This window comes from Musa acuminata, chromosome BXJ3-6, assembly GCF_036884655.1.
Source record: "Musa acuminata AAA Group cultivar baxijiao chromosome BXJ3-6, Cavendish_Baxijiao_AAA, whole genome shotgun sequence".
Classification (NCBI taxonomy): domain Eukaryota; kingdom Viridiplantae; phylum Streptophyta; class Magnoliopsida; order Zingiberales; family Musaceae; genus Musa; species Musa acuminata.
The window spans coordinates 981,960-997,943 of record NC_088354.1 but is presented as its reverse complement, the minus strand read 5'-3'; the positions used below and the strand labels follow the sequence as shown (position 1 = coordinate 997,943).

At 37.5% G+C, this 15,984-nt stretch overlaps 2 protein-coding genes and 1 non-coding gene across 6 annotated transcripts; all 3 read left to right on the top strand.

Moving 5' to 3' along the window:
• Positions 1–2,533: 2,533 nt before the first annotated feature.
• On the top strand, positions 2,534–4,591 carry LOC135639599 (dof zinc finger protein DOF5.3-like). Of its 2 annotated transcripts, none has more exons than XM_065153436.1 (2): positions 2,534–2,774; positions 3,545–4,591. In XM_065153436.1, the coding sequence occupies exons 1-2, from the start codon at positions 2,748–2,750 to the stop codon at positions 4,436–4,438; spliced, it is 921 nt and encodes a 306-aa protein (XP_065009508.1). In that variant the 5' UTR covers positions 2,534–2,747; the 3' UTR covers positions 4,439–4,591. The 2 variants fall into 2 exon arrangements, with proteins under 2 accessions (XP_065009508.1, XP_065009509.1); XM_065153437.1 differs by lacking the exon at positions 2,534–2,774 and adding an exon at positions 2,836–2,982.
• A 2,946-nt stretch (positions 4,592–7,537) lies between these two features.
• Positions 7,538–10,538, top strand: LOC103971084 (uncharacterized). 2 transcript variants are annotated; one of them, XR_001976155.2, is made up of 3 exons: positions 7,544–9,627; positions 9,705–10,020; positions 10,103–10,538. It is a non-coding gene; the product is annotated as an uncharacterized LOC103971084 (transcript). The 2 variants fall into 2 exon arrangements; XR_010497115.1 differs by having other exon boundaries at positions 7,538–10,020.
• Positions 10,539–10,886: 348 nt separating this feature from the next.
• On the top strand, positions 10,887–15,225 carry LOC135639971 (protein IQ-DOMAIN 3-like). 2 transcript variants are annotated; one of them, XM_065154020.1, is made up of 5 exons: positions 10,887–11,170; positions 12,058–12,458; positions 13,082–13,300; positions 13,666–13,785; positions 14,301–15,225. In XM_065154020.1, exons 2-5 carry the CDS (start codon positions 12,081–12,083, stop codon positions 14,970–14,972), a joined length of 1,389 nt encoding a protein of 462 aa, XP_065010092.1. In that variant the 5' UTR covers positions 10,887–11,170; positions 12,058–12,080; the 3' UTR covers positions 14,973–15,225. The 2 variants fall into 2 exon arrangements, with proteins under 2 accessions (XP_065010092.1, XP_065010093.1); XM_065154021.1 differs by having other exon boundaries at positions 12,046–12,458.
• Positions 15,226–15,984: the final 759 nt, after the last annotated feature.

Below are 15,984 nucleotides of genomic sequence, written 5' to 3'. Positions count from 1 at the left end.
TTTATTATCGGATGGTGTAATTTGAGGGGTGTCAATCTTGTGTTACTAATCATTTCATGTGTGAAGGTGGAATGAGGACTAGTCTAATAATATTCTATAAAAATGTCTAGTACATATTAGTAAAGCTGATTATAATCCATAAGCTTAAGAAGTAGTGTTCGATCTCTATGTATGATAGCCATGATCCAATTCTTTTGGCCTTTAATATTCGAGTTAGAGCCGATCGATCCGATGACATAAACAAATAGATCATAACAAAGATAACATGATAACCCTCAAAAGATTAAGAAAGGAATGATCGAAGTTTATCATGTCATGCATGAATTGGAAGAAATTCACTATTATTTTAAATAATTTTTTTATTATATTAAATGATATTCATGATGCTCATATGTAGACTTAAACTTAAGGATTATTATTGGTCCAACAATGCACAAACTCATATCACAAGAGATATGCATGAGATACCAAATATAAATATTAGATTGGTGTTACACAATCTAAGTTCTGATGATGGATTAATATAACTCATATGTTAACCAAATTATATTCCCTAGTCATTATAAGACTACTTTCCATCTCAAAATCTGAAAAATTACTGCAATAATCAACTCTCTATCTATTTATATATACTCATCACAATATCCCAGCCATCTTCATAAGGCAACTAATCACACTCAATCAACATCCCAACTGTGATAGAGTATACACAAAAGTAAAAATCAAATGTATACTGTCCCATTTAGTGAGAACAAACTATACTAACCCTATGTTTAAGAAGACTAGTAAATATAATTTTACTGATAAATTACACTACAACAATAATTTAAACTCTTGACTATGCCAAATTGTTTACCTGATACATACATTCACAATTAGTGAAATAGTAAGAGACATGAATGTTAATAGAATCATATAAAGAATCAGACAAAAAAAATCATACCATAATAAATTGAAGTTATTAAACATCTTTGCCTTTATACCTCACAGTTCTTGTCATATATGATCAACACTCCACACAATAATGTACAGTATATTCCAATGTGATCATGAGGCAATAATAATATGATGATGTGGGACATAGAATCTGTGTATTGCATCACTTCCACAGTTTATAGAAGTCCTACTCTCTCGATAAAGGATAATTATAAGGATGCATAGTAGGCCCCAATATGATTTGTACAATGCAAATCAAAACATGAATCACAATAACATAATAACATATTATAAAGTTTATCAGCTCAAGGTTTTAATTTAGGAAAAAAGAATTAGTTTAGACACAATTTCCTAAAATCCTTTGATTTCTTGGTCTATTTAATCTAATTGAACATTCGATTTAAGGTGTTACTTCATTCCACTAAGTTAGACACATATGATGCACCAAAGGACTCAACTTGTGAGGATTGTGAATTTAGTGGCAATAGCATCCCAATATATTGGTCTGAGAAATATTATATTTTGTACTCAAAGAAGTCCAAAAACAAAGTAGACCATGTACAATAATTGTATGTTCTTGATTCTAATTAGGGTAAAATTGCTCAACATCATCCAACATAGAAAAGCAATTTAGAAAGAAAAACTTTGTTCTTCTCATTTTTTAGCTGAATATTATAGCATATGTATCCCCCCAAATACTAAATCCTTCTCATATGTTGCCACTGCCTATTAACATCCATCCAATAAACTTAGGTTAACCATTTTCTACAATTACTTCAATTTAGTAAAATATCTAAACATCCCTAGCATTATATGTGTGTATATATATATATATATATATATATATATATATATATATATATATATATATATATATATATATATATAACTTGTTATTTTGGCACATAAAAATTTTTCTGTAGCAATTTTATGATTTAAAAAAAAAACATAGATTCTGAAAAGGAAATGGACAGTAAATTTGGAATTTTCTTTTGGCCAGTCATTTCTTACTTATTTTTGAAATCAATGATCACCACTTCATAATTCATATTTTACTTGTTATTTTATACTTTAATTTTCATGTTCTAGATGAATATAGATTATAATACCAATTGTGAATTCGAATCACATATCTATGTCTTTATTTTATCTTATATTTTTTCAATATTTATGTAATATTCTTCTGTATTGGATTGTTCCAACCAATGATCACCCACCTTATAATCCTTATCACTAACTATTTTTCTGTGATTTTATTTCTCTTTTTTTCTTAATGTGAAGTTCTTCATGTTCTTGAGTAGTACAGATTACATATCTAGAGAGAGGACCATCAGGTCAATGGCAAGGTGGGAAGTGTTGCTATCGGCAGATGTGTGCAGAGAGAGAGAGAGAGAGAGAGAGAGAGAGAGAGAGAGAAGGTAAAACCTAACTAATCCAGTGCATGTGGTGGCATCAGGGCCGGTGGGTCCCAGCCAAGGATGCGTTACTGTTGCGCTACACGCCACGGTGGGACCCGCGACCCCCCCCTCTCTCTCCTCTTCTCCATCACCTTCACCTTCTCCCCCACCCCTCTTCCTCTCTCTCTCTCTCTCTCTCTCTCCATGAATTGGTTGCAGATGCGACTGCGGTTTCCCCATGCTTTCCCGGCGTGCAAGGCAGAAACGCACCGTTTCTAATCATTCACTCCCTCTCCCGTTCTCTGTCTCTCTCTCTTATTTAATGGAGGGAAGAGATCGGAGCTAAGCTTTCTGTAGCCCTGCGGCAGCTTGGCCTGTCTATCTGTCATTTCTCCGAGGTTCTCTTTTGCATGCATGGAAATTCCTAATGCTCACAGCCAGGTAACTGTGGACAGGAACAAGCTCACATATGCTTCTCTACTACTCGTTTTAGTGTTTTTTTTGGATCTTGGCTTTGATGTTAAGATACTGTGGGAAATTTTCTGTCATGCATGCATGTCCTTCTCAGTTTAGCTGCTGAATGATCTCACTTTGTGGGTGAAGCCTTTGGTGTCTCTGATCTTGATCTACTTGTGGATGAGTTCTACTGGTATTTTCTTGTACTCTTTCTGATTACCAGTTCCTTTCTTCCTCTGTAGTTTTCATCTCATCAAAGACATCCTTTTTCGCCATGGATCTTCTCATCCCTAATATGAGTTTGATGGGTCTTCTTCTTGCATACTTCTCAGTGTAAGCTCTCCCTGAGATGGGATTGTCCGTGACCACTTTAGGCTGCTGCTGTTGTTTTCAGAGGTTCCATCTCACTACATCCTTAGTTTTGCAGCTAAACACACCACATCAACTTTACTTCTTGGATTTAGTAGTTTGGATGCTTTATCATGGAACTTCCCACTTGATGCCGTGATAAAGAAAAAGCTCCATCTTCTCACTGTACGCTTCTTTTCCAAAGGCTGACATCCCACATTGCCAGAATCATTCACAGTTTGGACTTCCTACATGCTTAAATCGCATGAAAAGAAGAAGTTTGATCTTGTAGGGAACAGATTCCAAGTTGCTCTTTAATCATCTAAATAGAAAACAATGGAGATGTGTAGTTTTCTTGGAGTTCTACAGACTGCCATTATTTGCTTCAACATGTTTTCTTCTTGTAGGCAATGGCTAGGCATCATGTGGATGGACTACTAGTGTGCCCCAAGAACCAACTGGAACAGGAAAGAAGACCGAGGCCTCACCCAGAGCAGGCTCTCAAATGCCCCAGATGTGCTTCTACCAACACCAAGTTCTGCTACTACAACAACTACAGCCTCTCCCAGCCAAGGTACTTCTGCAAGGGTTGCAGGAGGTACTGGACTCAGGGAGGCTCTCTCAGGAATGTCCCAGTTGGAGGTGGCTGCAGGAAGAACAAGAGATCCTCCTCTTCCTTCCCTTCAAAGATGACACAAGACCTAGATCTCACTGCCACCAGCTCCATTAATCCACTTCCCCCTACCTTCGTTCCTCCTCCACTTGCCAGTGATCTCACCTTGGCCTTTTCTGGCCTCCACAAGGAACCACCCACCGAGCATCTGGGACTGGAAAACCATTGCCAAAGCTTTCTTCTTGAGCATGCCAGCACCGAGTCTCTCCTCACGACCCTCTCAACAAACAATGGCTTTCTTGACACTCTAAGGAGTGGCTCTGTGGATGCCCTAAACCCAAGTGGTCTAAACAACCCTTACTATGGTTTTGGTGTCCATGGCAGTGTGGAGGTGAAGGTTGGTGTTAGTGTGGAAGATAGACTTATGTTTCCTGTGGGAGGACCGGGAGATGCAGCAGCTAGGACTGTAACTGGCCAAGGTTCATGGAAGGACATGGATGAAGGGGAGGCCAAAGTGCTGATGGGCCTCCCATGGCAGGTGGAAGGAGATGGGAACATGGCTGTGGATTCTGGAAGAGACTGGACTGGTGGTGCTTCTTCTTGGCCTGGACTTATGGGCAGCTCCTTGATTTCAGCAGCAAGAACAGATATGTCCTCCACCATTGGAGATGCCTATGCCTTCTTCTGAAAACCCTATCATATCCTCGCTTCTTTCATTGTACTATTCTCTGTTTTTTCTTCTGTTCTCTATATATTGTGGGAGTGATGGTTTAGTAACTACACAGACTTAATCTATATATATGGTTTGTATGAATGGATTGAAACCTAGAATTTTTATTGATTCTTTGTGTCAGCAAAAGGATGAGAGTTCAATCTGAGTGAAGATATGGAGTAGGATATCTTATGTCAAAGAAAAGTTTGGTTTGCATGAGTTGCCTCAGTGCAGGTATCTGCAGATAGCAGTCCACACACACACACACACACACACAACATTTCCTGGTACTTAATTCACATGAGAATGCATGCAGTGCATGTCATGAAAATGATTAGTTTAGAGAGAAGAAATCAGCAGCTTGTCTTAATTGTTGTTGGAAGAAAGCAGTTTGTCTGCATACTGATGTTTCATGTGCAAGTTCTTCACATCTCTCATGTTCTTGGAGATGCAGCTCGCAAGGCAATGATTGTGAAAACTAGATCTGCAAAGCTTGTCCTTTGTCTTCTCATCTTCATAAAAATATGTGCTACTAAGAATCCTCGTGATGATGATTACTCATTATAAAGCTGTAGAGATGGATGGAAGACTTCCAAGCTCATCATTAATGGTGTACAATGTAATAGACATGAGAGTAGTAGGATTCATGTCATTATGAGTTTTATGGTTTGTGAAGCTTCAAACTCAACATCTTACTATAACATAAATGAGCATTATTACAAGGACAGAGAAAAAACGTATTCATGGCTTCAACCAAACAAGAGATCAAATGTTGCACCATAAATTCAATCTTCTCAAGAAGAGTCGATGTAGTGTGGGATCTGATATTTTCAGATCATTAAACATGTTCAATGTTGTTTGATTTGTCAAAAATCAAAATTCGATTAAGTCTAACATCCTTCAAGTTTGATATATATATATATATATATATATATATATATATATATATATATATATATATATATATAATCCAACTCTTCTAATATTACTACGACTTTCCTCTTAATTCATTTTCCTAACATCACGTATATAAATATTTTCAAAATTGAGCACACGGACAAGAAGAGTGTCTTAATTAAGAATTATGCTTATGAAATCAAGTAAATTTTTATACAAAATCTATTGGGTCCTGATTTGAAAATAAAAGCTCATACAAAAGTGTGTATCAGCTTATCAAGTGGCCTGACACCCGATTAAATGATCATTGTTGGACTTGTGATTGTCTTTTTGTTGTAAGTGAGAGATAAAATTTTAAAAATCAAAAGAAAACACTTAGATATCCATAATCAAATCAAATAATGTATCAATATAAGATTAACATAATTCAAAAAATCTACACCTATGTAAAAAATATAAGATTATTCAATATATGGAATTAATTACAAGGTCTAACTATGACTTTCCATGTACACCTCTAGTATAAACTCGAAGAACTTTTCTTTCACTTTCAACCTACTTTGGAAACCCTAGAGATCACCCTCAATAGCAACCAAAGTGCTTTCACTCTCTCTCTCTCTCTCTAACGAAAGCCAAAGACTCAAGGTATATTAATAGGAACAAATCTTAATTTATGAAATAATTTTAATTTAATTAGAACTCTACCAATTAATTTGAATATAGCTAGGAATCTTAAAAATAAAAAAAAAATTGAGTCATTAGCTTGAAAATTTTACCACAACTATACAAACTAAATCAATTCATGATCCAACACTTAATTTCAATAAACTTGCCAATGCATCTTGTGAAACCGTGAAACTGAATCAATGATGCTACCTGATTGATTCTGGAAAGAGACCTTCATCTCGCTGTCTTACCACTAGCAAGATTGTTCTCCTCATAATCGTCTGCATCTTGAAGACCATGAATATCACTCTTTATTTTTACACTACGAACGAAGCGTGTCGTTATTGGTACCTATTATCCTCTACACATGCAATCAGTTTTTAGTCCTTTAAGATTTTTATAATATTTTCTTCCAAATGATATAACTCTTAATATAATTTTTCTTTCATTATATCCATGCAACTTTAAGTAATTTTTAGAACTCTACCTTTAGTCTTGTAATCATAAACTTGAGAATATAAAAAGACTTGTTGATTGACTTAAGCAGTATTATCACTCGAACATGATGATACGACTACTTAAGCCTAGTTTAGGCCATTAGTTTAATCATTAATAGGTCTAATATGTATTTATAAGAATAAATCCTAATTCACTAAAGTATTTTAATTTAATTATGAATCTGTTAACTAATTCAAATATAATTATGAATCCTAAAAATACATATCAATCCTAATATTTTTACTGTTCAAAATCTTTATTTCATTTTTATCTTTCAAGTATTTATTGAATTACTTAAATACCATAATTTTAAGGAAGACATGTAAACTTATTTATAATATTTTCTTCAAAACTAATCAAGTTTATGTTTTCGTAAGTCCGTATTGTATTGTGCATTGTGTGAGGTTGTAATTATGTTAACCCTTTCAGGATAATAAATATTACAAAGATGTCTAAGTAATTTCAAATAAATTCATAACATTTGATACCTTATCAATTTATTGTAATATTTAGTATTACAATTGACATATATTATAATTGGTGTTAACCAGCATAACTAGTATAATCATCATCTGCAAAATGCATAAAACTAGTTTTACGTTAACTAGTGAGTTAATATTACTATTATTTATTGGGTTTGGGATGAATAGCATACCCAATTGCATGATCCAAACTTTCAATTTTTTGTATCCGTAGATGCATAGATTGTAATTCGGGTCATTACTGAGCCGATCCGAAACAGGATCCGACCCGTTCCCACCCAATCCTATAGCACACATCACGAGGCCCAACGTGGCAGGGCATCCGAGCCGTTGGATCCACCCGACGCTCATGATACAATGTACTATTTGCCATTTCTGCATCGTCACCCACTCGCTACCTTGTGATAGAAATAGATTTACATTGGCCCCACTAATTTCCGCCAATTATATAGCTGGTAGAAACACAGAAATTGTTGTCGGTATTAATCATTATTTACGCCCTAGGTCAAATTTCCGCTATACATACGCACAACACAACCTCTCGTTCCAAAACCCAGAGATGACGTCGGTGGCGAACGAAAGCTCTCGCCTTTGAGGTGGAAGTCCTACGGGCGCCGCCTTCTTCGATTACAGATGGGGTAGTCCTCTTCCCTCCTACTTATTTCAATCTCTTTCGTTTTTTGATGGTTTAGTTGACTCCATATCGATCTTTTGTTTGAGGTGATCCGCTTAGCGTATGATGATGATTGTCTGGTTGATTTTAGTTAGTACGACCAGAAATTTCCGAGGCAATGCGTTCATCCTATTGAGAGGTAAGGGTTTGGCGTTCTGATTTCTGATCCTGGTCCATTGAGTGCCTTCTCTTGTGACTCTAAAGTAGTTGAAAAGGAAATGATGGTAGAAAAGGATGTCTTGTGTCTCCATGAGGCCACCTTCTACTGTACGAACGCTTATGGACGGTCAAGTGCTGATTGGACTTGTGCATATCAGCACGTAACAAAAGCATAAGCTAAAGAGACTATCTGCCACTCGCAATCCTTCCTTAAAGCAATCATCTTTGAGGAAAGTACTGTTAGTGGTATTCAATTCTGGGACGTTAATAATCTCAGGGTTCTCTTTTTGTGTCTTTGACTATATTATATGTTATACTGTAACTCTTTTTGATGTTTGGGTTAATCCTGATTTATATCTTGCATTGTGCTATTTGTAACTGTATTATGCTACCATCACCTGCTTCCACAAACAACTCCATTTAGTGGTACTTTCTTTGGACCAACTTGGAGACTAATTATATTGTGATGTGAACTCTTTAAAACTCTTGATGCTGTTATGCTTTATGAGTTTGTGATGCTGTGAAAGATGAAAAGTTTCCAGTAGACTTTACCTGACAAAACCAGAAACTTGCAAGACAATGTAGTTGACCTATGAGCGTTAATTGAGTTTGGCTGTTTGATTGTCTGATGTGTTGTCTAGTCTTGAACTCAAAGAATAAGTTAATTAGTAATTGATGGTACAGAAGGATTTTCTTGTATGTCCACGAGGCATCTTCCAACCATTCAAATGCTTATGGACGGTCAAGTGCTGATTTGACTTGGGCACATCAGCACCTAACAATATCATAAGCTAAAGAAACCATCTGCCACTGGCGATCGTTCCTCGTTAGCAATCACTCGAGGAAAATATGCTTGGTGGCATTCATTTTTATACATACTCATGGTTGGAGTTAGACTGGTTTGTAATTTGTAGATTGTTATATTTATAAATATATGTAAATTTTGTAAGTAACTGCCTCCATAAATATTCGTGTGAGTTGTCTTGTGCTGATATTGGGCTTCACATACCAATGAAAGTTCGGGTGCTGAAGTTGAAGTTTCATTTGACTGACACCGCATATAGAGTTTTGTAATCAAGGAGAGGAGATAGCAACATTAAGATAATTAAGCGTGTTAGGAGCCTGGGTATGGATATTTTGGTAATAAGAATCAGAGGATTGAGCAAGAGAGTCAAATTTCAATTCAACAAGGCATTCTGTGACAGTGAATTCTTTGTTTTCGCCTGCAAGAGAGGGTTCTTTGCTTAGTGTAAGCTTTTAGTTACCTCTTTGAGTTGTCAAAATTCGTGGCTGAAAAACTTGCTATCTTGTACATTTATGCTTCATTATATATAAAGATGTTTTATTTGTCTTTTTTGACATTGCATTATCAGTAGCTTGTGTTTTGTCTTCTCTATACCATTTTATAGGGTTGACTATTGCTTGGTTCTCCCTGGATGTGGATGAATTTTGTTATGATAATGGTCTTATTTTCTTGATGACCCTCCTTACCAGCTAAAGGTTAGTCATAAAAATGGCATATGAAGTGTTTTTGTCTGTGTTACTAGTTGAGGGCACTTAATGATTTATAAGGATCACGGAAGATTCCCGTATCATCTTGTTTGAATAGAAAATGATCTCTTGTCTCTAATACAAAATGATTCTTATGCTGTAAAATTAATCTGTATGCAGTTGTTTAATTGTGAGTAGGCTAGAATATCAATCTTGCAATATTAAAGTCACTATGAATTTTGCATAGGTCAGCAGCATACAAGGATTAGAGGTTTAGATGTATTATCATGGCAACACTGGTATAGCTTTACATAAATGAAGCTTTATTATTATTATTTTTTGTCTAAATTATTCCGACAACTGAAGTCTACCGCAGGAAGATGTTGTGTGGGAGTCAAGCTGAGTGAGGATCCAGAGGTGGGCTGATAAATCATATAAGCCACCTTGGCAATGAATGAAAGAATCTTTTTGCTAATTAATCTCATGGCAGAGGAATTGTCTAAATTATGCCTATTTCTTCCTTGTGAGACGAAAATATTATGGCTTGTGTAGTGGATTCAAACTGCAGAGGTATCGAGGCAAAGAAGAAAACTCATCATCCAGAAGTGTGCTTGCGATCAGCTGATTGTAAATGTAAGAAGATTGCTGATATCGTGCCAAATGATGGTTGCTTTCATTTCATCAAGGAAAATGTAATCTTTGTTTAATTCTCTTCATCGATTTTTTTCTCCATGAACCTTATCTGATCCTGAAGTTTATACCTGTTGTGCACAGGACGAGGTGTGCATGTGGCTGAAAAATTTTCAGGTGTTTTTTCTTTAATGAATTCATATGACATAGAGTTGAATCTCAGTGGATCATGGCAGCAGGAGATTTTCAAGAGTAGGAGAAGCATCTATATCATATGTTTCTCTGCCACTTCTTAAAGACCAGCGTTAAAGAGCAGCAGTAAGCTACATAAGCAGACCTCACATTTATGAAGTCTCGTGATGTTGAAAAGATAAATACCATGCTGATGTTAGTACTGTTTTTTACTTGCATTTTGCATTTGCTGTATGATTTTGGAGAACAATGTATTCTTTGGCACCTGTTTTGTTGATTGACTTCTTTCTCATCCGTGAATGTATTGTTATATTAGTGTTGTATCGTAAAACAGCTGGTTGTGTATTCTTTTTCAAACAAAGGGAACAGTGTCTCTATTCCTTCTTTCTTTTCTTCTGATGCATTAACCTCTACTTGCGTCTATGTATCCAAGAAACTAATTCAATTGCGTTAGGTTGACATGATCAATCCATAAATACTTTCGATATCAATAGTTTCTGTATGGTGATTAAAAATAAAAATAAAAATAAAAATAAAAATTATAATTCAAAATTAGGAAAAATATTTTTGAATCATAAATAATCGGTTCATTTCCGGTTTAGATACAATTTCAAACCGGCGAGCCACCCGGTTTCAGTTCAATTTCAGTTTTGAACCGCTGAGGGCTACCCATCGTCAACACCTCGGCCCTCGTTAAACGTGGGCGGTTACCGGATCCAGCACATCAAAAGAGGAGGAGAAAGAAAGCTGGAACGGAAGGGGGAACAGCCCCTCTTCTGTTGCCAAAGTGGGCGACGAGAGAGCGCGGGGGAAGACAGGCTGTGGTGCCCGTGCGCTCCGCTCGCCAGCCGCGTCCAACCTCCCAAGTTCCGGTCTTTGAAAGGCCTCGTTGTTTACTTTCATCGTTGGTGAGGAGGAACAGGAAAAGCTCTCTCTTTGGTCTTTGGCCTCCTCCCGCCTCCGACCCTGTGCCCCCCCTCGCACGTCACCTCGGCGTTCTCCCCGTCGTCGTTTCATCAAGTAATGGCTTTCGATTCCCAAAGAGCGTCTCCTTTTGCTGCTTCCGACTTGATCATTCTTGAACTGTTCCCTCTTCTGCTCCGTACCATCCCACGTTTGCAGAACTTTTCTGAAACCGAGTAGTTCGGTGATTTCCTCTTCGTTGGTTTTCCTTCCGATGTGATTGGTTTTTCGTAGCTCTGGTTCTTCCGGGTAAAGATGGAACTTCGGTAAAGTTATGTTCTTGAAACGAAGAGTCCTCATAGTTCTCCACCCCACACTGTGATTTGGTTATTTGTAGCTTCTGTTCTTCCGGGTAAAGATGAAATCTTTATAAAAGCTCCGTTATCTAATCGAAAATTTCCGGGTTTTCGTGTTATGTCTCTGTTCTTGTTCTTCTAATTCGTTTGCTATCCATGTGATATTTTCGTGTAAAAGCTCCGAACTTTAGTAAAGTTCTGTTCTTGAAACGAAGAGTCCTCATAGTTCTCCACCTCACAATGTGATTTTGGTTATTTGTAGCTTCTGTTCTTTTGGGTAAAGATGAAATCTTTGTCAAAGGTCCGTTCTTGAATCGAAAACTTCGGCTTTTCGTGTTATGTCTCTGTTCTTGTTCTTCTAATTGTTTTGCTGTCCATGTGATTTTTTTTCTTGTACAGTTCTTGGGACGGAAATCTCTGTTCTTGAAACGGATATTTTGATTTTTCTTTGTAAAAGCTCCGTTTTGAAACGGAAATCTCTGTTCTAATAAGCTCAAGAACTTTATCACTGAGGTGAAATGTATGTTCTTTACATTGTGGATATTCTAGCCTCCGTAGGTTGTGGTAGATTTGGGATAGCTTGGGAAGCCAGGATTTGGCCTTGGTTGCGGTTTCTTACCTTCTTATTCCATGAAGGTTCATGTGCAGGAGCGATTTAGCGGCAGGAGAGCATGGTGAGAGAAGGGCAGTGGTTTACTGCTGTCAAGAGAGCTTTGGTCCCACAGTGCTGTCAAAGTGATCTTGGGAGAAGTATTGGCAAATCCAAGCTGTCTGATTCACTCCTTTCAAAAGAATTGGAAGCTAATGCTGCACAACCGCTGTTATCTGCTCCGGTTGAGGATGTCGAGCTGACAGCAAAAGAGGATGAACACAGCAAGCACGCCTACTCGGTGGCTCTTGCCAGCGCTGTTGCTGCAGAGGCTGCAGTTGTTGCTGCTCAGGCTGCTGCAGAGGTCATTCGCCTCACCACCTTAACAACGAGGCTCACAGGTAAATCAAGACGAGAAATTGCAGCCACTAAGATCCAGGCCGTGTTCCGTGGATACTTGGTAAGTCTCGTTGTTCAGGAATTTGTTCTTTTGGTGCTTGCTCATCCACAAGATCCATAATTTGTTCAGTTTTGAAGTCCTTTCATGAATGCAATGCCTAGGCTTTTAGTTGTTGGAGAACCTTCCAACCTTTATGTTCTAATCTTCCTATTTTAGCTTGAGTTCAGAAGTGATTAACCTGTTTTAACCAACAGAAGGTCAATGACACATTGGATTTTAATGGATATGTTCTTAAGTACATAAAGCAAGTTAGATGAAGCTAATTTACTTGGAACTTTTTGATGTGAACATTGGCATATAGGAAAAACCATGAGTCTTAGTGTTTACAAACTCTATCATGAAAACTCTACTTGATGTTTTTCGCTCAAGTGATAAATGCTAAGTTTGTTTGGTAACTCTTTTAAGTACAAAAAGGACAGTTGTTTTGCTATTCTGTTGCAATGATATAATCTGTTAAGGGAAACATCTAGTTATAACATGATAAACTAGTTTGGAAGGGAGTGAAGTCCAAATTGTTACTGCACCTATCATCTTGATGCTCAATTACCATCTTATGCTGGTCCTTGATTGCTGATAATCTAATTGTGTTGCTGCATTTATCTTTTCTTGCAAATTTTGTTAAGGCGAGGAGATCATGGAGAGCACTCAGAGGACTGCTTAGGTTGAGGAGATTGGTAGACAAAAATGCTGTCAAGTCTCAAACAACAAACACACTGCAGTGCCTGCAAACGCTGGCAAGAGTTCAGACACAGCTACATTCAAGGAGGAACAGCATGACGGACCAAAACCAGGCTCTCCAGGGGCATCTGCAAAGAAAATGTGGGAAGCAACCAGTAGTAAAGGTAAGAACGTATTTTTATGTCACTATCTTCAATATCATTTCACCTTGATGCTTGGAATTAGAGAAATTTAAATTGCTGGCAACAATTGATATCGTTAAAAGGATGAGGTAATAAGAAGTGGTTTAGATGTAGAGAAGGATGGTTTACAAAATTATGCACCATTTACACAATGAAGTCTAAAACTTTACACTTCATCATCTTTGCATCACTGTTTCTATTCATGATGAAGTCTAAAACTTTACACTTCTTCATCTGTGTTCTATTCATGCATTTTCACATTGCAGATCTTCTGAAATTCTTTACTCATCTTTTCCTACAAATCAACGTTTTCCATCTTTAGGCTAATGGTTAATTCCCGGTGACAGATTGGAGAGGGATGGAATGATAGTGCTCAATCCAAAGAACAAGCTGAAACAAAACTTTTGAACAAACAGGAAGCTGCTGTAAGAAGAGAAAGGGCACTAGCTTATGCATTTTCTCATCAGGTAGTGGGCATTTCGACTCTTCAATGCACATCCGTTATTCTTGCTATATTTCAGTTCTCAAGTTTCTCCACTGCACTATCATTTATTGGTCATGTTTTCTTAAATTTTTTTCAATTTAATTGTATCTAAATGTTTAAGCTCTTAGATGAGACATGATGCTAATTAATATTCTCCAAACTAGGCAATCTTATTATTCTTTGTTCTTCTTATTGACTGTTCTTTGTTCTTGTATTCTGTGCTGCTTAGAGATCCAGTGTCCTTGCTAATCCAGTTCTCGAGTTTTTTCACTGCACTAGCATTGTCATGGTAAAACCAGCAGTTTTGTTTGTGAATTTGTCCATCTTGTTATTCGCTGCTCTTCCTACTGGTCTTTTCTTCTTGTATTCTCTACAGCAGATACATCCATCGCCCTTGTTATTTCAGTTCTCAAGTGTCTTCACCACACTACTTTCTTCTGGTCTTTGTTTTGGCACCCTGTACTGCAAACATGATTCTATGTATTTTCTCTGGCACAGTGGAAGAGCTCTACTAGATCCCTGCACACACAGCCAAGCAACCCACAGTGGGGATGGGGCTGGTTGGCACAGTGGATGGCAGCAACACCGAACAACAGCGCGATGGAAATCAATGACCGTGCCTTCACCGACAGTTCCAACTGCAACGTCATGGCACAGACAAGGAAACATCGCGACACGAGCTTGGACTGCACCCTATCAGTAGCTCAGAAGTCGAGCCAGTCTTCCAGCCAAGAGTCACCGGCAACACCGCGCTCCAAGACACCATCGACTGCAAGCACAAAGAAATCGGTGAGCCCAAGAGATGGTCAGTGCTCCGTAGACAGTGACCCGAGGAGCAAGCCGAGCTTTCAGCCTGAGCAACGGCGGAGGCGGCACAGCATTGCAGGGCCATTGATGACGGGTGGTGAGAGTCTGGTGAGCTCACCGACCACTCCGAGCTACATGGCACTCACGAAATCAGCTCGAGCCAGGTCACGGTTCCATGGAACACAAAGTTATCAACCTGAGACTTCCGAGAAGGGATCCATCTCATTAGTAAAAAAGCATTTATCATTCCCAGCAGTGGCGAAGAGCAATGTATTGTCTTCTGCAAGGACCAGGCGGCATTCATGGCCTGTGAAGATTGATATTGCCTCATCGACAGAAGTAGCTACCAAGAAGAGGGTGTAACAAGCAGCAATGGAGGGATCAGATGGCCTGCTCAAGTTGCGGAGCAGCCTTGGTGGTAGTGTGCTGATACAGCATAGCTACAAATTGTCCTATTTGTATCCAAGTGTGGGATTGGTTTTTGGGTTCAATGACTTGCTCCTGTAGCCACAGCTTCTTGTTCTTCCTTGTGTACCTCAGTGAACAAATGTGGGAGTGGTTTTGGCTTTTGGTTAGAGGATGCTAGTATAAATGCTGAGTTGCCTTTAGTGTTCCATTTGAGATGATTGTATCATAATCTGATTTATTAATAATACTATCAGTGCAGAAGACATTGATGCTAGAGAGTGTGACTTGGTTAATCAAATTAAGTGTACAATATTATGATAAGCTCACAGGACATCAAGAAAATATTTTTTTTTGTGCAAAGGATAAGTTGTAAAAACGAGAATTGATTTCAAGATATCTCTATCAAGAGATCAAAGCATTTACTGATTAAAACTAGTTGATATCTTTTGAATGATTTTTGGGAAGAACATCTTTGATGAATAGACCTAAGTAAATAACAACATCTTTGTACTAGATCTTTCCATTGAGTGTTTTGGCATGAAAATATCTTTTATAAGAGTTGGAAATTGGAACAAAGAAGGGCAAAATGATGTTTGGAGTATTTGTTATGATAAAGATTTTGATTGAGTGATGATTAATTCTAAAAGCTTAAACTATTATGGAAAGAGCCAAACACATGAAACTGAACCTAAAAGCATAGTCCAATACAATTAGAAAATACGACTATTACTATTATTACTCAAAGATTTCAGCCGTATTTTTGTGCACTTTTTTATCCTTTATTTTTCTACTCGAATCACTAAAAACAGATTTGTGAAGGTTAATATTTACTATATTCGATCATATCATGAGATTGATTCTGTGGGCTAAATGTGTATGAGAAACATCTCATGATTCAAAGTTTCTTTTCTTGAATTTTCTATTATTATTATTTTTTAATCGAATGTTAACTAAATTAATTTATGGC

Bases quoted from the DNA above. Each gene is read 5' to 3' on its own strand.
- LOC135639599 (XM_065153436.1), top strand. From the start codon at position 2,748: ATGGAAATTCCTAATGCTCACAGCCAG. The intron at 2,775-3,544 runs GTAACTGTGGAC...TTCTTCTTGTAG, and splicing joins TTCCTAATGCTCACAGCCAG to GCAATGGCTAGGCATCATGT.
- LOC135639971 (XM_065154020.1), top strand. From the start codon at position 12,081: ATGGTGAGAGAAGGGCAGTGGTTTACTGCTGTCAAGAGAGCTTTGGTC. The intron at 12,459-13,081 runs GTAAGTCTCGTT...AATTTTGTTAAG, and splicing joins CCGTGTTCCGTGGATACTTG to GCGAGGAGATCATGGAGAGC. The intron at 13,301-13,665 runs GTAAGAACGTAT...TCCCGGTGACAG, and splicing joins GGAAGCAACCAGTAGTAAAG to ATTGGAGAGGGATGGAATGA.